This window comes from Sciurus carolinensis, chromosome 4 (genome assembly GCF_902686445.1).
Source record: "Sciurus carolinensis chromosome 4, mSciCar1.2, whole genome shotgun sequence".
Classification (NCBI taxonomy): Eukaryota; Metazoa; Chordata; class Mammalia; order Rodentia; family Sciuridae; genus Sciurus; species Sciurus carolinensis.
In genome coordinates, this window is record NC_062216.1 from 161,590,107 (window position 1) to 161,614,739 (window position 24,633).

The 24,633-nt window shown below is 41.1% G+C and overlaps 1 protein-coding gene across 2 annotated transcripts in view; it reads left to right on the forward strand.

Annotated features, from left to right (window-relative positions):
* Positions 1-24,633, forward strand: part of Polr3b (RNA polymerase III subunit B) — a 130,558-nt gene that overhangs the window by 92,685 nt on the left and 13,240 nt on the right. For both annotated transcript variants that reach the window (XM_047551347.1, XM_047551348.1), the window contains 4 exons: positions 637-779; positions 16,489-16,592; positions 17,206-17,372; positions 21,239-21,352. In XM_047551347.1, coding sequence (XP_047407303.1) covers positions 637-779; positions 16,489-16,592; positions 17,206-17,372; positions 21,239-21,352 — 528 coding nt within the window. The remainder of the gene's footprint in view (positions 1-636; positions 780-16,488; positions 16,593-17,205; positions 17,373-21,238; positions 21,353-24,633) is intronic.

Here is a 24,633-nt window from a genome sequence, read left to right on the forward strand (position 1 = left end):
GGTTCTCATGTGCAGGTCACCTCTTCTGTGGCAGTGCTGAACAACCTGCCTGACTGCCACACTCCCCTCTTCCTTTATTGGTGGGGAGCTCCTGTTGTGCAGGAACTGGGTTCACTCAGTATCTGTGTCCAGAATTCTCAAGAATCTGACACTTGGGAGACTCTTGACATTGTCTGTTGTGTAAGAAGCAAAGTGGTGGGGTGGGGGCAAGGTGGTGGTGGGAATTAATGATGGAAAAGCTGAGTAGATAAAAGAACTGTTCAAAAAAATTAAGAACTTGGGGTTGGGTCTGACAAGCTCCAGCTCAGGCCCAGTTCCACTCTGTGATGCATGTGCCCTTGGGCCAGTTCCTTATCCTCTCTGAGCATTAGTTTTCCTCTTTTGTAGTAAGGGAATAACAGTGTGGGACTGTTGAGGATAAGTTATGCTGTGCCTGCCTCATAATAAATACACAGGACTGTAAAAGGGAAATTGTGAAATCTGAATTTAATGTTAAAAATGAAAGTCACTTTTCAGAGCCCAAGTTGAGAATGTCAAATATTTTGTAGTAGGATTAAATAAAATACATCATATGGGTGATAAATTTACAAAGGACAGTTTGAAAAATTTGCTTTAATGACTTTCTCTTAACACTAGTTACAAAGGGGCAACAGATTCTTACATTGAGAAGGTGATGATATCGTCCAATGCTGAAGATGCCTTTCTGATTAAAATGCTGCTGAGACAGACAAGGCGACCAGAGATCGGAGACAAATTCAGCAGTCGTCATGGACAAAAAGGTGAATTTTGTCATTTCTTTATTTGTTACAAAATTGAATATATTGAAGAGTTTATTGGTCACATATATAAGAAATATTTTTTAAACTTTAAAAAATTATTACAGTATTATTAAAATTATTGCTGTTTTATTTCTCAGATTTTAATGGCATTTGAAAATATATGATAGATAGTCAATATACGTAGCCTTCAAGAGTGGAAAGTTTGTCCTGGGGTTTGGCTGTACCTGATACCTAGCTTTAAGAACGACAATACAGTTAACACTTTTATACCACTGACTGCATGCCTGGCAGTGTTCCTAGCACTTTATATGTCTACTGACTCACTTGAGTCCTGTGTGGCCCAGCAAAGTCAGTGCCATATTATCTATATTTTACAGATAAAAGAAACAGAGGCACAGAGAGATGAATAGGTTGCCTAGTGTCGTACTATTTCTGGCAGAATTGATTTTTGAACCCAGGCTGCTTGGACACAGTCCAGCCTCCTAACCAACTACTAGGCTGCCTGACTATTAAAACAGCCAGTGTTGTACCTGCCCTGTGATAGAGCTCAAGAAGTGGCAGCAGTGACAGTGAACATTGAGTGTTACTCTCTTACTGTGACTTGAAGTATCTCCTCTACTTCTAAACCTTGATTCATCATTGCTTGTAAGTTAGTATAATACCTTCTTGTTTTTAATGGATCAGTTTGTAAATTATGGTCTTGCAGATTTTAACTTTATTTGCCAACCAAGTATATCAAATATTCCAGTTTGGTTGAATAAATCCAGCCTTAATTGTCATTCTGCCAGTGAAACTATTTCAGACTAAGATACTGTTTCATTGAAAACAGTTTTAGTTCAGTTGACAGAAGCAAGATTATTTTAGCCTGTCAATATTTTTAAGAAAGGATTTGTTCCATCTGTTAATTTGAATTTGACACCTCTGATTCACATAATTTGCCGAAATGCTCTGAATGCCCTAAGAGTGTTTTTTAAGAGTGTTTTGAGGTTCTTGTGTTTTCTTCTACTGGCCAGGGAGACTGAATTCTCTGTACTAAAATTATTTCTCCTTTTCTCTTGGTCTTAACAATTTCTGAGATGTGCTCCTAAGCCATTCTGGGGCAACCAGAGCTTGATTATAAACCCACTATCTGCAAGAAGTAAGTCTGATATTTTCTTACAAAATGTTGACACTGGAAGCTTTAGGAGAGTACATACCATAAGAGAACACCCTCTTTCTGAGTCAATTTATAAACTTCAGATACCCCAAGTTCAGTGTCTTTGTTACATGAGAGAATCGTGTGAAGAACTGAAGACTGGCAGGCATGTCAGTGATTATCCACTGGTCCTGATTCCACTGAGTTTCTGGAGGGCAAAAACCCGTGTCCATAGATGTGGGTTGTTTTTTTTTTTTTTTTTTTTTTTTTTTTTTTTTTCTTTTGAAGATCAGATTCTGATAGAGCCTTTCTCATAACAGCCACTTAATAGATAATTGATAATAACTGAATATTTGAATAAAACAAATGAAATGGAGGTGAGCCATGTGATGAGCTACAGATTCTCTACTCTTGATGAGTTCATTTTCCTCAACTTTATCTACATAGCACATAAGTGTCGGTGTATGCGCATAGAAAATTACCAGATCAGTGTTAACACAGACCTCTAGGTAAAATGTCAGAAAGTCTTCGTGTCGTGGCCTTTTTTCAAACTTGAAGGTTTCTAACTTGCAGTGATCTGAAAGAAGATTTGAGAGGTTTCTTCACTCTTAGAGGGGGCTCCTACTTACACATCTCTATATGAAACCAAGAGAGGTCTCCCCGGGGGCGGTGACCTTTCACTTGTAGTGAGGAGCTTGTCTTGTTACTTTTCCTTTTCCAGATGGCTTTTAATCCAAGGGTAAAAACCTCCTGATTAACCCAAATCCCCTTGATAGTTCCCTCTCTTACAGCTTCATCAGACTTATTGAAAAGTTGGGGCAAAAACAAAGCGAATAGAAAAATAGGTAGTGTAAGCTTTAACAGGGTAATGGAAGGAATGACATAGAATGCTTATGAGCAGTATAATATAGTATTTATTTATTTTAAATATAATCTTATTAGATAATAAATGCACATGACTTTAAAAGATCAAATTGTACCCCCAGAAGGGGTTCTTTGAAAAGTACGGACACATCAGTTTCCAGCTCTCCTCTAATTCTTTCAGAAGCAATTCACTTTTCATTTACTTTCATATCTCTAAACAAATGGATGAATATGTTCTGTTTACTATGTATGTTTGATATATCTTAAATATGCTTAAGTATGCTTAAGACATATGTTAAACAGACACATAATCATTCATTCCTTTTAGGTCTTACCTGTTGATTTCCTGTCACGATGGACTGGGAGGACCCAGCACTTTGCTACCTCTCTTCCCCACTCCCAGCTCTCACTCCTCATGTAAGCTGATTAGTTATTTAGATTGCATTATAGTGGATTATGTGAATAGTGTTCATTCCCAAACTAAGTGATTGAGTGCATTTCCTTTATAACATTTCTTTTTGAAGGTTATAAGGTTCTGCTTTTTTTTTTTTGCTAATTTTCTTTATTCCCATTACGAGTCTTCTAGATCATCAATAGCCTTTTGGTATAGCTTTCCACATGATCAGTAGTCTGTTTGGAGTACTGTACTCTCCTCCCAAAAAGATTACCCATGTGGAGCCTCCACTCTTCTTGCTCCAAACTCTGGGAGTTGTTTTCGGAGCCAGAGCTCCCTGGCACCATGTTAAAAACTGGCCAGGGGTGAGCCTGGCAGGTTAGACTCTAGAGTCCTCAGAACTGCTGAGCAGAGCCCAGGGCAACCAGGGCCAGGAGCAGCCTTCTTCTTTTCTGTGCCCTAGAACCATCCAGTAAGCACTCTCCATTTGTTTGCTACTTTTCATGGAAAGTACTGAGATAATGCTAAGTCCTGAGATGAAAGTAAATGAAAGATAGGGGAGGAAGCATGTGTCAGGGAGGGAGTGTGGTTAATGGTTGAAAATTTAAGTAAAGTGACTGGGAAGTAGCACCTTAAGGAAAAATGGGCTGTGAGTGAAGCCCTGAGAGGAGTCAGGTTGCACAGCCTCCCTGGCAAAAGAGCTTTCAAGCCCACAGGAAGATTCTGGGGTTCACCAGAGTATTAGAGGACCAGCAGAGAGGCCAGCATGGTTGCAGCAGAGCAAGTGAGTGAGCTATCCAGAGCCAGAGATTAGGCCTTGTGAGTCACTGTGGGAACTTCAGCTGTTACTCCAAATGAGTGGGAAGCCCCTGGAAGAATTAGAGGAGATGAAAGAGAGGACCTTCTTCTGGCTACTGTGCTGACAAGAGATTGTAGGGGTCCGCACAGCAGTCAGAAGGCTATTATAGCTCCTCGGGTGAGAACCTGCGGTGGGTCAAAAAGCATAGTAATAGTGAAGTGGTGAGAAGGGATCAGTGTATGCACGCATTGAAAGTGGAGAGCCTGGCATTGCTGATGGCTTGGTGGCCTTGAGTCAGACCTCCTGTTTTACCTGACACCTCTCCTTACTTCTTACAGTACTTTGTCCCTGAGCCTTCCCAAGAGTTGGGATGAGGGCTGGGTCAGCACTCTTTCTTCATACCTCCTTTGCAGGTACTTGGGTTTATTTTTCTCCTTCTGTTAAGTCACTCTTACTGTTTCTCCCTCCTTTCATCCACTTTCAAAGTTACAGGATTATCTCAGGTCCACTGATACCACTTTGCCTATTCTTTCTCCTTAGAGGTTGTTTTAGACCTTAATTATAACTCTGTTAGAGAGATATAATTAAGAAACACTTGTTTTCTGTCATGTTTAACTGCAAATCCAAATGTCTGTTATCTGTGAATATTCAATGCAAGAATGCTAAGTGTGCTCAATTTTTTTTTACTGTAGTTTGCAGAAATGAAGTTAAAATTATTTGAAGAAAAGGTGGGGTGGATTTTTAGAGCTGTCACTCTTTTGGCTTTCTGGTGTTTGGGCTCTTTTATTGATTGATTGATGGATCAGTTGCTGTACTGGGGAATGAACCCAGTGCTTCACACAGCTATGCAAGTACTCTACCCCTGAGCAGCACTTTCAGCCCTCTTAATCATTTCCAAGATTGAAAACTAACTTTAAAATGTCTAATACTTGCACCCTAAGAATTACCAAATAAATGCTAGCAATCATCCAAAGGGTATTGATCACATTTTGTCAATTCTTAATTCTCTGAGAATAACATCTTTTGTCTGGAATGTTGTTGTAGCTCAGGTCTTCCACTTCGATCATCTCCTTGGTCACTGACTGAAACTAGAGGCATGACAGGGGCAGAGGTCTATTTTTGAAATTCTTTTTTTTGAATCTTTATAATTTTATCTTGAATTTTTATTCAAGATAAAATGGATTTGTTAAAAATAATTGTATATGTTATCATTGAATATTCAGAATACCTTGTTGGCTGACTTACAGAAGTATGTTTTAGGTTCATCTAAGATAGGAAATGTTCCCTACTAACCCCCAAAACATCCAGCATAGAATTTTGATACAATATGGTTTCTACTCTATATTTATGGAACAAATAAATATGTTATTAAATAAAATACCTTAAATGTTCATTGGTCTCATTGGAAATTGTGTTGACATCCAAAATCATTGCTCCCACGGTGTTACTTGTTCTTCCTATCAAGAAAGGAGTATCTCTTACCTTTTCCAGATGGGCACCAGAAGTTTTAGCATGTAAGATTCATGACTTCTTGTCTTCATCCAATTTGTTCTGCTATAACAGAATACCTAGCTGGGTGATTTATAAAGAACAAGAATTTATTTCCTACAGTTCTGGAAGCTAGGAAATACAAGGTCAAGAGGCTCACACCTTGTGAAAGCTTTATTATCACATCATCCCCTGGTAGAAGGTGGAAGAGCAAGAGAACACACTGGCCAGAGACCAGGAGATAGAACTTGCAGCCTCGAGTGCTTTTATATTCAGTGTTAATCCACTCATGACCTAAACACCTCCCCTTAGACTCCACCTCCCAACACTGTTGCCTTGGGGATTAAGTTTCTAGCACGTGCTTCTAGGGGGAACACATCCATACTATAGCACTGTTTAACCCTAACCGATCAAACAAGTTGACTGAAGCTCTTCCAACCAAAATAACAAAATGGATTTGCACACACTGAGCACAAATGAGAATCTACCTTGAGAGCTCTAGACAGAACGATTTACTCATGTGTAAGTCACTGCCGTGGACTTAGAACTGTTCTGGGCTCTCTAAGGACTATAAAGGAAATTCAGTCCTGGGCTAATGCCCATAGGGAGTTGACTGTACACCTGAAGCAAAGATAGATATGAAGGATTACACAGTTCAATACTAAATGATATATAAAAAAACATTGATGATGAAGTTCAGAGTTTATTGTGGACAAGAGAAGCTTCTTAGAGTTTGAAAGGCCTTTTAGAAGTCTAGTCTCGATCCATCTTCCCAGCATAAGAGTTCTTTCATCTTAGGCAGATGGTTCACCACTTGGACGGGCCTGTTAAGGGAGGTCTTCACTGCTATTTAGGGCCTCCTGTTGTGTGGTGGCACAATTCTATTGGTTATCTTGAGTTCAGAGTGCACTTTCCTGTGATTTACTCATGTTAGCCTTGCCTTGTCCTGTGGGTTTACTGAAGAGACCCATTTTTCTTCATGACCACCCTCTGTTCTACATTTAAAGAAAGACATAAGGTTCAGAAAAATATAGCAGAGAGACAAGTTCTTGCAGCCTAAAAAGGTGAGTTGTTCTGACCTGTGTGCCTTGGTCGTCTTCTCTGAAATGGAGACTGTGCTGAGAGGTTGTTGCTGGTGGTTGTAAAGGTATATGGAACACAGTGGACACAGGACCTGGTGCCCAGGCAGCAGATAGCAAAGGTGAGCTGCTATTGACTGGTTAGGATTTGGACTTGGAGGGCTTTGACCAAGATGGGAAGGAACATGAGTGACACAGAGAGAAGCAAATCTATGGGGCATGTTGACTGACTGATATGTAAAGAGCAAAAGAGAGAAAGAGGCCATGGTGACTTCAGTTTTAAACTTGGCAAATGACAAGTCTCAAAGCAACTGTGTCTCACTGAACCTGAGATTAACAGTGTTATTAATTAATTCACCCACTTACTATGCTTTTCCTCTATACCAGGCACTGACTCAGATACTGGAAATGCAGGGGTAAGCAAGACTGATAGATGGCGTCTGCTCTCCTGGAATTTATGACTTCTTGGGGAGGAACCAGCCAGGAAAGAAAGAAACAAAAACATAATCACAGCCTGGTGTGGTGGCACATGCCTGCAATCTCAGTGTCTCAGGAGGCTGAGGCAGGAGGATCGCTTGTTCAAAGCCAGCCTCAGCAATTTAGTGAGGCCCTAAGCAACTTAGCAAGATCCTATATCTAAATAAAATACAAAAAAGGGCTGAGGATGTGGCTCAATGGTTGAGTGCCCCTGGGTTCAATCCCCAGTACCAAAAAAAAAAAAAAAAACCCATAAGCACAATAATTTGAGACAGTGATAAGCGCTGTGTGTGAAGGTGGTGTAAGAGTGACTAATGTGGGGATGGAATGTTGACTTTAGATTGATGCTCAGGAGCCATGACTTGAAGAAAGTGATGTTTGAGCTGAGACGTGGAGAATAAAAAGAATAAAAACGAGTCGGCCAAGCGAAGTCTGGGAGAACTAAGTTCTAGACAGAGAGAACTTTTAAGAGAAAGCCTCTGAGGCAGGAATGAGCTTGGCTAATTAAAGGCACAAAAATAGGCCTGAGGAGGAATACAGTATGAGGCACAGTGGAAGAGTGGGGTAGGGCACACCCCACAGGGCCTTAGAACCAAGAGGAAGGAGTTTGGGCTTTATTCTAAGTATGCTGGGGACCAATAGGACTGTTAGATGGTTAGCATAAGCAAAGGAGTGACTCTGCCTGGCTTTCATCTGGAGAGTGGATTGGAGGGGAGCAAGGAAGGAAGCAGAGAGACCAGTGTACTTGCTGGCCTTGGACAAGGCCAGCAGCAGTGGGAAAGTAGAAGTGACTGGGCTCTGGATATATTTGAGATAGAGTGAACAGGACGTGCCGATGCCTTGGGAGTTGAGAGACGTCAAGACGGGTGAAGAGAGGCCTCGGTTTGTGGGTCGAAGAAGCCAGTAATGTTTATTTTCTAGAATGAGTATATTGAAGCCTAGAGAAGACGTTGCTTGCCTGATAGAGCCTAGTGCCAGCACAGCGGGATCTGAATCAGGTTTTTGATTGAGCATATTTCCCATTCCATTAAAACTAGTTGAAGGTGACTCTTTTCTCATCTGTTACTCTATTACCACTTCTGTATGAGAAAAGGTAAAGATTATTTTGATTTGATGTGTCTTTATGCATACACTTTCCTCTTCCATGTAGAGCACTGAGTTTGTTCCTGGCATTCAGAAAGTAACAGGGCTCTGCAGATTGCCTAATTGTCTTTTCTTAAAAGTTTTCTTTGAAAAAACTGTTGTTAGAGATTCTTTTAGTACATGCTCAATGTATAGATGATATTTCTACACCTGATGCCTCAAAAGTATCCTCTCAGAGCCAGGTGTGGTGGAGCACACCTTAATCCCAGCAACTCAGTAGGCTGAGGCAGGAGGATTGAGAGTTCAGAGTCAGCCTCAGCAACTTAATGAGGCCCTAAGCAACTCAGGGAGACGCCTTCTCTAAATAAAAATAAAATATAATGACTGGGGATGTGACTCAGTGATTGAATGCCCCTGAATTCAATCCCTGGTACTGCCCCCACCACCAAAAATATATATATCCTGTCTACATTAGAGGAGACTTGAAAATTTAGTTTCACAGACAAGAGTTTCTATTTTGCTCAAGCCCAATCACTTCAAAGGTGGTAGAATAATTAGTAACTAAATGAAATAAATGGGATGAGGAAACCACCCAGCAGCAGTTACATGCTATATACATTGAAAGAGCTCATGAGGATTGAAGAGGATGGAATGGGTGGGTGAAGTGGAACAAGAGTTAATACTGAGTGAGTTGGGAAATCACAGGAGTGGCATGAGATGAGCAAGACTAATGTAATTGGTCTGCGAAGGCCCTGCAGAAGTGGAAGTAGTTTATCAGTAACTGTTGCAGATGGTGCTGACCCCATAAGCAGCATCACCTGCTGTACCCTCAAAAGCAGAGGAGGATTAAGCAGATAGAGTCAAGGGTTGAAGAAGGAGACAGTGTTTTTTAAGAAAGGTGGTACAACAACATAAAGACTACCCCCTAGGGTCAAAAATAGGCCATATCTGCTCAGAGTGCACTTTTCAGTTGAGAGAATTCTAATACAGCCCTCTAAGAAGACATCCAAAGAATCTTGACTAAGTATAGCTCTCCTTTTGGTATTTGCAAAGTCAGCTATGTATCTCATCAGAAAATGTGCATTGAGTTGGCTCCTCCAAAAGAGCCAAGCCATCGATCAAGAATTTCTAGGGCAGTTCGCTCTTTAGCAGAATGCAAAGTACAGCCATGGTCAAATTATTCAGCAGTAACCTTCAGCCCACTGCAGTTGTGAATGTGTTGGGTGCTTATTTAGAAAGGAAAGGAAGTATAGTTGGTTCTACCTAGGAAGAAGTATGGAAGCCTGAAGTCCTTGGTCCCCTCTCTAAGAGTTCTAGAAGTCCAGGTCCATTGCAGTGATGCCTTGTGTGGCTGACACATGATGGTGCTCCAAAGAGGAAAAGGACTGGACATGGGTCTGGTGTGTTCTTCTATGTTTGCCCTTCATGGTTTTTTTTTGTGATCAACTTTAAAGATAAAGAGACATTCACATAGAATGCTGATTGAAATCATGTTAGGAGCTAGACTTTCTATTAAAAGCCTTTTTAGCATAGGTATAAATTACATGGAGGGAACTTATCGGGTAAATGTCTTATCTTGAACCTTGTTTTCTCTGATGGCTAGTGCATTGTTAGATTTCTTGCTCCATATTTTGTTGTTTTTTGTTTTGTTTTTTAATCCTTTAGCAAAAATTATACTAGCCTAAGGAGTTCCCAAGTTAAGTTTTATTCAGTGTTCAGGCAAACCAAATTATTATATTTCCAGATTTCCTTTTACTTTTGCTGCCATTCACGAGGGAGGAAAAAGCAGACTCCTTTGATGTGGAGAAAGAGAAAAAAAAGCAATATATCACTTCCCTGAAAGAACATTTCTCAGTTTCTCATGTGAGAAAGGATTAGCACCTCCAGCAGAGGTCCTGTAGCTCACAGAATCGGGCAGCAACCCCAAGGAGCATTCCTCAGGAAGAAATACTGTATTTGAGCAGGAGTGTTTGTCCTGGCAAACAGAAGCTTCTTAATAACTGCACATCTGAGATAATGGCATACACTCCTCGGCGTCTCCCTCCCCAGGCCCTGAGGACCAGACAGCAAGTTTAAATGGACTGAAGCCAACCTTTGTGTGACACAGAAGTCTGCTCTTAGCCAAAGGTAGTTTTTTACTTCCTCGTTCAGTGTGTCCTTCAATCTTTGGCTGGTAAGGATGATGCATATGTGGATTAAGTGATTTGGAAGATTCATCTTGGATGCTTTCTTTTTCAAAAGAAGTCCCATTATAAGGTCACTTGCCTGCATTTTGCATTAATAAGTTATTCAGCAACCTGCAAATTAATTTATTAAGATTTTGGTTGAATGTTTCTTAGAAGAAAAGAAAACCTACCCTCTTTCCAACACATTGAAGAACTTATGCACTAGCTATAGGGAGACTGCAGGAAGTTAGAAACTGTACGTTCACATGTGCTGGAAAAGCTGAGAAGAAAGTTTATTTGTTAAACAAGTCTGGTTAAAAATTAGTTTTGCCAGAGCTTTATTTGTTATTTTTTTCTATATTATGCTTTCTAAAACAGAGCATGAAAAGATCCTGATTTAAAGTAGTAATAATAACAGCACCTTGTACTCATGTAGTACTTGAGACTGTCTAAAATCCTCTCTGCAAGTCTGAGGCTTCAAACAGTCTGGATATCTTTGGCTCCCTCCTTTGCTTGATCCTGCTTGAATAGAAGTTCCTAAGTGGGAGGGGAGATGGGGCCAGGCAGGGCTAACAGTGTGAGCCCCAAGATAAGGTACATGATGCCCGATGATCCTTCAGAGTTTGGGTCCAAAAAGAAATTCCAGCAGCTCTTACTTTCATGTTAGAAGTCGGGATTATTTTGCACACATAGATGCCTTATTGTAAGAAGATTTTATTTAATTTGCTTTTTAAGAACAAAATTTGATCTTTGATAGCTAGCCTGTAACCCTCTGACCTTTCAGTAAATATCCAACTAAAGCTTTGAAATTAGGGTATTTAGTGTTTTATGGCCCAGAATAAAAATCTCCAATTCTGTTTCCAAATAGTGTAGCCTCAACACATTTTATTAAGCTCTTGACACATTCAGCCGTGTGTATTTTGTAAAGTTCCTATGGCTATTGTTTTACAATAGCTGCATCCAGAAGCATTGTAAGGGTTTCAATTAATCAGCCTTTTGTGTGGCTCAGACTATGCAAATTTATCACATCAAACCATTCAACTGCTCATGGGAAAGCCGTGTAAAAACTGTATTGTCTTCTAGCGCCTCCTCTCATTTAGAGTGATGTTTTAATAAGAAAGCTAATCAAGTTTTCTTATGCATTATTTATCTGTTAACATGTAAGGAAGAGCTGAATTAAAATTATGTCAACTGGGATATGGCAAGTGATATGATAGATCTGGAAGTGATTCAACAGCAGAACAAGCTACAGTTTTTGTCTACCCCTCCCCCTGGGGATTATTTAAGGTGGTGGTGGTGTGAAAAATAAAAGGTTAGTTTGATAACTAGAAAGAGGGAAGGATTATCCTTCACATTTTGGTCTAGATATTTCCATTTCTGAATGTTTTAAGGCCCACAGAGATAAATTTATTCAAAGCAAACCATTTCTTACTAAGAACAGTCAAACTTGAAAGCCTTCTGTCTGCTTCTTTGGCCGTATTTTGGGCCATATTCATTGTAGTACGCTATTTCCCACTAGAAATCCCAGCCTCAGGCCCTGTGAAACTGAAGTTATTAGGAGGCAGCGTCCTGATGAAGTTAAATGGCCTGATCTCAGAAACTTAGTGCTTCTTTTCACCTCTTTAGCCGAAGTTAGTGCAAGTACTCCTGTGCCATCTATTCATTAGGTTGGTCTTCTTGCCTATGCTAGCATGCCTCCTGCTGAGAGTAATGAGGTTTCTTATATAATAATAATTCCTTACATTTAAATGGAGCCTTTCTCAAAGGGCCAGGAAAGTACTTCTCAGACATTAGCTCATCTGTGCTTCTAACACAATTGCCTTAAGAAAGACCAAACTACTAAGGCCCCCCAACTCAGACTATCTGTTGAACAGCAGAGCCAAATTAAGGTCACTTGATTCCTTGCTGTCCCACCCTCCCTTGGTCTGAAGTCCAAGGAGTAATCATCTCCACCGATGGCATTTCCCCACGTTTACAAACGTCATCAACGCTGGGCAATGGAAGAGCATTCATGCCTTACTAAACACTGGCCCTCTTCTTGCACTGTGACTATACAGAAAAAAGCAGAGCATCGTTTCACCCGTTGTTCGGCGCAGAAGGTGTTCAGCTGTGCAGAATACATGGCCTTATCTAACAGTGAAGTGTCTGCCAAGAGTAAAAGCAGGTGGTTCAGGTGCTGATTGGTGGTTTCAGTGGACCCTCCTGCCAGATGTGCCCTGCATCACTTTAGCACATTCAGCTGCAGCAAGCAAAACTGTATAAATGTGCTAGTCTGAAATATTCACTTGAATTTGTCCATGGGCTACCTCCGCCTATCTGCTTTTGAACCCTGAACCTCATCCAGTCCCCACCTCCTCACAGTACTTGTGACACAGTGTCTGCTTAGTAATGGCTAACGTGGCCACCAGCAGTTAGAAAATCTCAACACATTAAAGCCTCATTGGAAACAGCTCTTAAATTAAGAATGTCACTACCGTTGTCTTCTCTAGTTGCTATTCATTTTCCTCTCTTGATATGGTTTTGGAATGCTTTAATTTTTTTCTTAGGTTCTTATCTAATCAAATTAAGGTAGTCCATTACACAGATCTAGTAACTAAAACTAATATTTTTTTAAGAGCCAAAAATGACTTGAATAATTCAGTTGCTATTTATAATTAGAAATACCTTCTTTTAAGAAAATCAAATTACTTTTAAGACCACTCAAGTCAATTTCTGTGTCACTCTGTGAAGCCATAGACTTGGAAATAGAAAATTGATGTCCGATCCTGCACTGTCTGAGACATGGCACAGTGCTGTGACCCCGGGTCTGGAGTGGGTTGACACCTACTTGTAGCCTCTTCAGACTCCTTACATTCTTCCTTTTTACAACTTGAAATGAAGGTCAGCAATGATGGAATAATGTCCTGATGACTGGGTATCTGCAGTACCCTTCTTCTCTAACATTGCGAGATTTGGGTTTTCTTTATTTTATTTGGTTTTGGCATCTGTTAAAAATCCTGAAGATCTGTCTGTGGTCTGATTTCCAGTAGGTCCCAGTGAGTACACTAAATGTCCTTGGCTTGTTGACTGGTGCATTTGCCTTTTACTACCAGGAGGTTGTGCTATAAACAATGGGGTTGAGACACAGCTTGAACCAGGGGATGAAATTTTATTTTAAAATCTGAAATGCTGTGTAAGCATTTAAGGTATGAATTGGTAATTGTCTCACAACAGCTTCCATTAGATATGGTTTATTTGTAGTCCATCCTCTTTTCAGGGGTCCAGGGGAGGGTTAACACACTGAAGCGTACCGCATATCATTTACATTTTTAGGCCAGTATTGAAGGAAAGTGACCATAACTTTTAAGAATTCTTAGTACTGCAGTGGATTTTATGCCTCTGTCCCTGGAGAAAAGAGAATTTTAATTTTCCATTGGAAAGTAAGAAACTTACCCACTTTAAGGACTCAAGACTTTTGACACAGAGAAATACCCTTTTAAAAAAAGAAAAGTCTGATTCTAAGGTTGAGAAGTCTCTTTTTGTCCGTAATGAGTTCAGTAAAATGCAAACTTAAAAATCATCTGTCTAATTTGAGATTCGTGATCGTCAAATTCTGTCTAAATATTTTGTTTTAACTTCTAAGCTCATTATGGCCTCTTTGTGTTAACTCGTATTAAAATCTGTCAGCTATGACTGGTCTCATAAGCACAGTCAGCGGACCAGAATAAGTTAATTATTTACTTGTGTCACTAATGCTCTTCATCTAATGAAATGCACAGCTGTGTTAGATCTGCAGTTGGATGTGTAGCTCCCATTGTCCCACAAGTCAGCAGAGGGTAGAAGCCGCAATGATGGAGAGCCCTCAGTTCTTTCTGCTGTTCTGGCTTTCTGTGTCGATTTCATGGATCTTTTATCATTCACTTTCACACAAAACAAACAACACAGGGCTGTCTGCTATGGGAACCATCTTGGCATATAAAAGGGTTTTCAGAGCCTAAAGTAATTTTAAGTTAGCGAAGATTTAATTTTTGGCTTACAGGTGCCCTTGGTTCAGATGCAGCCAAAGCAGTTCTTACAAGAGAGTGAAAAAAATCAGGAAGCTACTTACGCGTATTTTTTTTTTGAAAGTGTCAGGAGGAGACAGATAGGAAAACAACTTCTCAAAAAGAAGACTCTGTATATATACAAATTCTTAATCAAATTTCAAGGAAAGTTATTAGATACTGTGATTTTAGGGGACTGAGCATTTCTTCTATTTTAATAATATAACAAAGTTGAATTTGCGTGGTTTAATGTAGCAACTAAAACCGAAAATACAAAGTGCAAGTCATCCCTCTCCTCTCCCTGCCATCTGAGTATGTCATGCTTCCATGGTCATTTTTGTAACTCCTGTCCCTCACCCCTCACCTTCTGTGGGAGGTTGAGCAGCCTGGTTTACATCCTCGGCAGACACCGCACCCCCTGTGAACCTCTGCGGAGGATGGCGTGTTTTGCCTCAGTTTTGTTTTCAGGGTTATAGCTGAACCCTCCATCTCTTCACCAACCAAAATGTCATTCTCACCCAGGCGTCCCAGGATCGGTCCCTTCAGGAACTGCTGTTTTTAACATTTTGGTCACTCCTGCACAATGTTGTTGTCGGTGCACCTAGATTTACAATTTGATCTCTTTCAAAGCAGATTTCCCAGTAACCCTAGGGTTTTGTCAGATAATTTCAGTGTGGGTAAGATGGATTTTTGGAGGAAAGAAAAGAGGGTCACACACTCTGCTTGATTTAAGTTCTAACACATTGTAGTAGAATTTGAAATAAAGTGAACTGAATGACTGCTTCTGTTCTTCACATAGGAACGTATACGTTCTTTATAATAAATAAACCATTTCAACCAAAATGCCAATTAAAGTAGCCCTGTGCTCTAGAATTCAGCTTCACAGACCTAATTACATCTTGTTGGCAGCTGCTAGAAATTGGAGTATTAATAACTAATATGAAATAGGCAGATGGCATGAATAGCCTCTTTTCCCATGGACTTTAGCTCTTGCAACTATAACAGATCACAAAAAATTTTAAGGTAGTTTGAGGGGCTCAATGGTACAGTGCTTGCCTACCATGCACAAGGCCCTGGGTTTGATCCCCAACCCTGCAAAAATAACAGTAATTTAAATATAGTAATTTTAATACAGTAGTTTAATTATGTTATGTTGAAGTTGGAATGAGGAATGAAAAATTAAGAACAGTTTTTTCAATAGGTGCAGATGGTTGATAACTTTGCGTACAGGGAAAAAAGAATTTTACTACATTATGAAGACTTTTTTTTTTCTTAATTTGGTGCCATTGTACACTAGTTTTCCAATTCTAAATTATGTAGATTGTGGTTAAAAATCTAAATTCTATTCCTTCTCCTCCTCCCAGGAAAAAGAAATCCCAAGAATTAAAAACTACTTAGCAACAAAATCCCCTATAATTTAGAGTAATATTAAGGGAGTAGTAAAATACAATTAATTTAAGAGAATATCAGTAGTTTGCAGAGTTGGTAGTGTTTTTGTTTTATTCTGTTTTCATTCTTAGAATTCCATTTCTGATTCCAATGTTTTTCTCCAAGAATGATTTGACATTTAATTTTCTTATTTGTCTTTGCAAGTTCAATCAAAGATTGCTTTTTTAGCATACTGTAAGCTATAGGAATCAAAATTCCTTTGGGCAGTGTAGGCTCAGCCAGAGAAGCCCTGGCAAGAATCAGCAGCCAGCCAGTGCTGTGCACGTCAGCCACACATGAGGACTTACCGCAGCTTTTTAAAGCAGCATTTCACATACACCCTCTTATTCAGTCAGTTCTGTGTTGGATTCCTGTGATTTGGGTGCAGAACCTCACCCATCACCACCTAGCTGGCAAGGAGCAAGGTTTTTGCTGACTTAAAGCTTCAGGGACTTTCACTTGGGCCCCAGGGAGTCGAGTTGCTACTCTTTGGTCTTCATGGCGCAGGAGGGTGGGCAAGCAGCCTGACAGCATCATTGTGTGTCACTCCAGCAGGACAGTCCACAGGCTACAGTTCTTTTCTGCAGGGAGAGTCATTTTTGCACTGTTTGTCTTGCGGGATTGTTGGAAATTGCTTTTGTTACTCTTGATAGAGCCCATAGGGCAGGTTTTAGAGCAGTGGAAATAGAGATAGCAGCAGGGAGATCCCAATTAAGTACTGTATTCTTCTTTCTGCCAGTTTGCTTTACATTGCATGAAATCTTCTCTCCCCCAGGTGTTTGTGGTTTGATCGTCCCCCAGGAGGACATGCCGTTTTGTGATTCTGGCATCTGTCCGGACATCATAATGAACCCACATGGCTTCCCATCGAGAATGACGGTCAGTTACCTTTAGGCTTTTGAGAGACACAGCTTTCCAGGAAGAAAGCAGGCAGTTAGCTTAGTTGTAGTAAGTGGAGGTGATGGGACCCTGAAACTGAGTTTTAAAAAAAGTCCTTGACCCCTTGCTGGATAAGCAAGCTCCTAGTTCCTGGCAGTCCTGGGCCACTCTCTTCTACAGAGAATGAGAAGCACATCTGCACATCCAGAGTCTTCCAAGTGAGGCACTTATTAGCCCTCTGAAGAGAGCCCCTTGTGCTGAACCTATGTGAGTCTCCCTTTCAGCAACCACTTGCTATTTTCCTGGCTCCACCTCTTACTGACCGATGGCATTGGGCAAGTCACTTTACCCCTTTAGTTCAGTTTCCTCACCTGGAAACTGAGGGAATGATTGTAGGGGGTTTGAGATGTAGAGAATTAGACTGTACATGTCAAGCTGTTTCAATAGATTGTGTCACACAGCAAGAGATCGATGAATACTGCTGCTGTTAATTTATCACTGTTAATAATCGTGGTAGTCTCATATCCTTTTGGGAGAATAAGCCAGAGATAAATAAGTAAAGAAAATTCCTGTACCGCAGGGAGGACTTAATTAATTTGTTCACATCCCACAGGTGGGAAAGTTAATTGAGCTGCTGGCCGGCAAAGCGGGTGTGTTAGATGGCAGGTTCCACTATGGCACTGCATTCGGAGGGAGTAAAGTGAAGGACGTGTGTGAGGACCTCGTTCGCCATGGTTATAACTACTTAGGGAAGGACTATGTCACATCTGGCATCACAGGGTGAGTATGCTGTTGAGCCATTTTAAATAAAAAGAATGGTTTTATTAGAATACGTAGGAGCCCTTAAGGTGTACTCCGTCGGTGTATCTAAGAGTGGGCTTCAAAACCGGGCACGGTGGTGCTCGTCTGCAGGCCCCGCTACGAGGAGGCTGAGCTTGCAGGACCGTGTGAGCCCAGGAATTTGAGTCCAGCCTGGGCAACAGAGCAAGACCCCACTTCAAAGAAAGAAGTATGATTTAAGGACTGAACATTAAGCTTTAAAGAATAAGAAACTTTTAAGAACTCTGATATAAGAAAATGAAAACTTAGAAAACTGATAAATTGAAGAGGGCTATTTGTGTTGGTAAGGTTATAATTTAAAAAGTAGAAAAGATTTAATTTAACAAAATGTTAGTTCTACTTTATTTTTAAGGAAGGCCTCTATCGTATATAACGTAGAAGATTTCACTTAACTGTTGGACTTCTTCATTTATTTGACTATCAGACGGTTGGTGCTTTGACACGTAGCCTGAGGCCTAAAGTTGTGTTAAGCATATAATATGTGCTAGGCATCAAATGTATAAAGGTAAATAGAATAGACATGGTCCCTTTGCCTATAGAGCAAACCATTTAAATTTGTTATTAGACATTTAAAAACCCACAAACAGTAGCATCTCAGCAGGGCCAAACATGACTCCTGCCCCCGGCCGCACTTCCTCCTTCGCTGCCCTCTGTAGACTCATCATCATCACATATGCTGATTAATCATGCTCCTCACTGCTCTTGTATGACTCGCCACCTGAAGGGCACCCGCCCTGAGCAGGACTGGGCTCTGGGTCTCTTTACTGCTGTAGTTGCCAGGCTAGCACAGGGTATGACATAGTAGGTGCTCTAGAAGCACTTGTTGAACAAAGAAATGGAAAGAAAGAAATCCACATGAAAATAAAGACAATGGAGAAATGAGCAGATGCCTGTGAGGAGGTGGACATTTAAGCTAATAGAGGAGAATAGGCCATTTGGAGGGTGCGGATACAGAGGAAAAAACGTTCGACACCTTCCCAGGGAAAGTGATTAGTAAATTCTGAGAACTGGAAGAGGGCAGTCCTGCTCCTGTTGAGGGGGCTCAGTAAGGTTGGAGAGGGCAAAGGCCATGTCACCCAGCAGAGCAAGGTGTCAACCTGTGGGCAACAGGTCCTTGCAATTGCTGTGAATGATAGGGTTTTGACTCACCATGGGTTTTAAAGGATCAAATCAGTTGCTTAAATTAAGAAACACTTGGTATCTTGTGCCAGATCAAACACAGGGACCTGGTGCTTATACTTTTCTTCTGAGGTTGTGAGCTGCTTGAGGTGCAGGTGAAACTCGGGAGTCAGCATGTGAGGACAGAGCCCGTGCAGTGCTGCAGAGACTCTCCAGATGTGATTGACACGTCCACATCCAGAGCTGTTAAGAACATGGAGTGCCTCTTAAAGCGGTCTGTGCAGACAGTAACAGTGCGGATGTCTTTAGGTGCCTCCTCAAAGCATTAGAGAAAAATCATATTTTAGAAAAGACGAATGGTCCCTTTTAAAAATGGTCAGTAAAATAGCTAAACGTTCATTTCAAAGCACAGTTGTTTTTGTTAAACCAGTCATCTTAGGCTCCACCCAGAAATAATGCAGTTGTTGACCAGAAAGTGTACAGAACCAGAGGACCAGTTTGGTGGAGCTTCTTGTTTGTATGTCAGAACTGTACTGACAGATCCTGGGGGGTTATATCATGTGTGCAGCTATAGTCTGTGTCCCTGGCCTCACAGCCTCCTCCCAGTGCCCCCGGCCAGACTTTTCATTTCTTTGCTGTTTATCTCCATGGCAGACGTGTTTTTGTTTGTTCGTTTTTGCTTTTCTTGTGTGTTGCTGGCGATGGAACCCGGTGCTCCGCACACTAGGCAGGCATTCAGCCACTAAGCTGCACCCCAGCCCTCCGTGGCAAAGCTCAAGCAGCACTGTTCAGCTGGTTAGTTCAAAATATACATCCCTTGCTTGTTGTTGAGCATCATGAGGTGGAAGAATTACTCATTTATTCTGTTGATGATGCAGTAGCATGGAGGAACGGAGTTCCATAAATTCTACCCTGAGCAACCACGTTGCAGAGGACTAGAATCAGTCATTAGAACTAAAAATAACCTTGGGCAGACCTCGTTATATAACCAAGAAAACCGTTCATGTTTCTGTGGGATAGAACTGGAACAGGAACAGGATCTCTGGATTCCCTCACCACTGCACCTTCCACTGCATTCTGTGGCCCCAAAAGTCTAGTGGGGCTTAAACCAGCAGAACGACTCAATGGCTGCCCAAGCCTGCGCTTGTGGGAGTACACCACGCAGCAGGGCCAAATGTTTGCACGCCTCACCGCTGAGTCTGGGGCTTGCTTTGCTCTTCCCAGTTTATATCCCACTGTGGCTCAGTATGCACCGGCGTGGCAGGGGAGCTCTGAATTTGAATCCAGGTTACACCACTCACCAGCTCTGTCTTCTCTTAGATCCTCTGGCCTTACTGCTTCATCTTCAAAGTAGGTGTGATAGTGCTCCCTAGATAGTTGTGTGGATTAAGTAGCATGGAGTAGGTGCTTTCTTTCTTTGAGGAACAATGTCAAAAATGTCTCAAAGGCATCAATACCCTAGATGTTCTTATTCTGGATTAAAAACAAGCTTTTTATGTCAAAGCGGGTGTAGTTCACTCTTCTTACAACTCTTATACAATTTTTCTAAAGATTCATTGAATAAGTTATGTAACATTTATTAAGCACCTGTACCAGACTGTTAGAGGTGCTGGAGCCACAGTGACAAAGGAGACAGAGAGCTCATTTTTACAGTTTACTTCTTGTGGGGAAGACAGGCAATAACCAGAGAAGTGATTAAAAATACCATAATAGCAAAAGGTGAAAGCGCACTGACGACAGAGACAGCTGTTGGGAGGAAGTAAGACTACCCTTCAGGAAGGGAGGTTAGGAAAGGGCTCTCTGAGGAGCTGCACTTTCGACAGAGCCGTGTGAATACCTGATAGGAGAGTGTTGCAGGCAAAAAAAAGAGTACATGCAAAGGCTCCGAGGCCTGGACGGTGTGTTACATTTGAGGAATAAAGAGATCAGCATTGCTGGAGCAGAATGAGCCAAGAGAAAATGGGTTTGAGGTAGGCAGGAACTGATTGTTTGGTCTTCTGGCTATTATACAGAATCTTGGCTGTATTAATTCTCAGCATGATGAGAAATGATGGGGAAGTTTAGAATAAAATACCTTTTTGTGATTTACATTTTAAAGGGACTCAACCTGTTTATTATGAGAAAATTAGATTGTTGGGGGATAAAAGTTGAAATAGGGAGAACCATGAGATTGGTTACCGTAGTCTAAGCAAGAAAAGGTGGTGAGAGGGGATCACCCTGCACCCAGTTTCACAACTTGTTTAAATTGCTGTTTCTCATGATATGTTATGATACTTTTCTTAGTTTTTTGATTTTTTTGTTTGTTTTTGTTTTGCTTTGTTTTTTGGTACCAGGGATTGAACCCAGGGGTGCTTAACGACTGAGCCACATCCCCAGCTCTTTTTATATTTTATTTTTTGAGACAGGGCCTTGCTAAGTTGCTTGGGGCCTCACTAAGTTGCTAAGGCTGGGTTTGAACTTGCAGTCTACCATGTCCCACCCAAACCTAGTTTCTTTCTTTCTTTTTTTTTTTTTTTTTAATATTTTTGGTTATAGACAGACACAATACCTTTATTTTATTTATTTTTATGTGGTGCTGAGGATCCAACCCAGTGCCTCACACGTGCTTGGCAAGTGCTCTACCACCGAGCTACAATCCCAGCCCCCAAACCTAGTTTCTTAACCCCAAACTCTGACTTTTCTTTCAGCGAGCCCTTAGAAGCCTACATCTATTTTGGCCCTGTGTACTATCAGAAACTGAAACACATGGTGCTGGATAAAATGCATGCCCGGGCCCGGGGACCACGAGCCGTCCTTACTAGGTAAGAGAGAAGCATTTACAGAAAGAACTTATGATGCAAGTCAAAATGGTCTTGCATCTTCTGGATGGAGCAAAAAGCAGACTCATTGAAAACTTTGTTTTCTTGAAATGTCAAACTGTAGGGTATGAGCATTAAAAAAAATCATATGTACTACCAATATGAAAAAATAGTAGCCAGTTAAAAATCATTTCACATGCCCAAGAGCAAAGCCACTGAAGTCTTGCCACTGGTCTCCCAACATAGCCATTTACTGTGTACCACTTTAAGTTTGGTCCTTTTCAGAAAGGTTCTTATATTAGAAGGTATGAACATGTATCCCCACACATATCAGTATACCTGTGTGCACCCATGCACCCATGTGAACACAGAAAACACATACATATATTAGTTGGTAGCCCAAATCACAAGTATGTACTTTAAAAAAAAAAAAACAAAACTTAAGTTTTGGGAGCATAAGGTACTTATATTTGGATGCTCATTTGAATCAGCTCCAGGATTTAGGGTCCATGCTTGCCCCATTCACCCCAGCACCCTCAATATCAAGCATAATGTCTGTGTTTGGGTGAATGGGTAAATTTTTTGGGAAAGGGAATTATGATCACAATTGGCCCTCTGTATCCACAGGTTGATATTCACAGATTCAACCAACCACGGATCAAAAATATTGAGGGAGGGACTGGGGGTATAGCTCTGTGATAGAGCACTTGCCTGGTGTGCAGTGTTAGGCAGCTTTTCATCACTGAGCCAGAAATACCTGACAAGAACTACTCAGAGGAGGAAAGGTTTATTTTGGGCTCACAGTTTCAGAGATTCAGATCACGGTCAACCCTTTCCTTTGTTCTGGGCCTGAGGTGAGGCAGAACATCATGGCAGAATGGTGTGTCAGAAGAAAACTGCTCAACTCTTGGCAACCTGGTAGCAGGAAGATAAAGCACTCACAATATGAGCTAGGGACAAAATACAGTCCCCAAGGCCATACCCCTTGTGACCTGCTTCCTCCAACTACACCCCATCTGTCTACACTAACCACCCAGTTGTCCAGTCAGATTATTAATCCATCAAATGGATTAATTCACTGATGAGGTTACAGCTCTCATTATTGCCTAAAACCCCTACCTCTGAACCTTGCTGCATGGGGATTATGCTTACAAAATATGTGCTTTTCAGGGGACATTCCTGATCTAGACCATAACACCTAGCATGTGTTCAATCCCTAGACCACAGAAAGGAAAAAAAATTGAAGGGAAAAAAATTGCATCTGTACTAAACATGTACAGACTTTTTCTTGTTATTCTCTAAACACTATAGTATAAAACCTATTTACATATCTTTTGCATCCTACTAAGTATTATAAGTAACGTAGAGGTGCTTTAAAATGTGCTGCGTGATGACATTTCGGTCAGTGATGGACCACATGTACAGTGGAGGTCCCATAAGATTATGATGGACCTGAAAAATTCCTGTTGCCCATGACATTGTAGCTACGGTAACATCATAACTCAGCATATACTCACATGTTTTTGGTGATGCTGATGTAAACAACCTGTGCTGCCAGTCCTATGAAAGCTTGGCACTTAACAGTTATTTAGAGTGCATAATACTTGATAGTGATAATAGGCAACTGTGTAACTGGTTTACATATGCACTGTGCTATTCCACTGTTTTAGAGTGTACGCCTCCTACTCATAAAATAAGTTCACCTCAAAGCTCATATGCCATGTTACGCTGGCAGCAGCCATGGACTTCCTGTGTTTACTGAGTCTGTGGACTGCATCATTTCTCTTGTGCTATATTTATCCTTGTGTTTTGTTCTTCATAGCCCCAGGAGCAGTAGGGAGCTATGCCATGTGCACACAGGTACACTCACCTCATAAGCCTAGATATTTAGTAAGTAGACTGTATCATAGGTTTGGATAAGTGTACTCTTTGATGTTTGCTCAACAATGGAATCCCCTGACATCGCACTTCCCAGACCGTAGCCCCATTGTTGAGCTGGACTGTTACGTGGAAGGTGTGTGCAGGTTGTATGCAAACATGCCATTTTATAGAAGGGATTTGCTTGTCTGTGGATTTTGTTATCCACGGGAGTCCTAGAACCAGTCCCCTGCAGATGCAAGCGATAACTTTACTAAACTAAGTATCATATCTTCTTAGGACCATTTTTCTACCTGGAGGAGCTTTGGCTAGAGCAGTGGTTCTCAGTCAGGCTATTTTGCGCCCAGGGAATACTTGACAACGTCTAGAGATCTTTTTGGTTGTCACAACTTGGGAAGAGGGAGGGAGGTACTGGCATCGAGTGTGTAGAGACCAGGGATGCTGCTAAATGTCCTGCAGTGCACAAGTCAGCCCCACGCCAAAGCCTTCCCAGCTCAGAACGTCAGTAGTGCAGGGGAGCAACCAGAGGAGACCAGGTGGATGTGATGCGATCTCCCCTCCACTTCTTACACTGTCATTAGCTTGAACAGCGTCTCAGCTTTCATCCTTCTCATATATAAAGTGGAGGTGATTATACCTGTCTCATAGTGTGCTGGTAAATATAGAATTGTATAGCACCAGTGTGAGGGAGACACTCGGTAAATACCTGGGTCCCTCTCCACTGCATTGATGTCTTGTGCAGAAAGAAGAATGGAATAGCTAGTGTTTTCGTTTTTTGGTTTGTTTTTTTCCCAACCAAGCGAGAAATGTAGATGATTTAATCCCTTGACCATAAAACTGAACAAATGCATGTCGGTTGAAATAACAGGCATACATATGCTTAAAATTGCAGAAAAGAAAAGAGAGGTTGACATTGTCAAGGCAGAAATCACCTTGGTTTTGGGACTCTGTGGATTCGTTTGTGTTTCTCCCTTAAATTCTGCCCCCTCCTAGACTCCATATTAGTTATAATTTCTAAAAACTATTTCAAAATAACATAACTCTCAAAGCAGTTGTTTCTCTATTTTGTTCTGTTGTGTGAAAGAAGTTACTGCTCTGATATTACTTTCATGTCTTCCATATGAAGACACTAGAGGGCAGGTTCTGTAGTCAGTTATCTCAGAATGTTAAGCTACAAGAATGGGGTTCTGCCCACAGATGGGAGCTACCTCCCCCCTGGCCAGTGATCTCAGGGGTAAGGAGCACGACCCAGGGGTGGTTCACCTGGCAGATAAAAATGTGTAGATATGTCAGTTCTGGCATTTTTAAAAGCATTTTCATTTGGACTTATTTGTAAGATTTTCATGTGTAGATTTTTTTTTTTTTTTTTTTTTTTTAGCAAATTATCTTCAACATACCAGATTTCC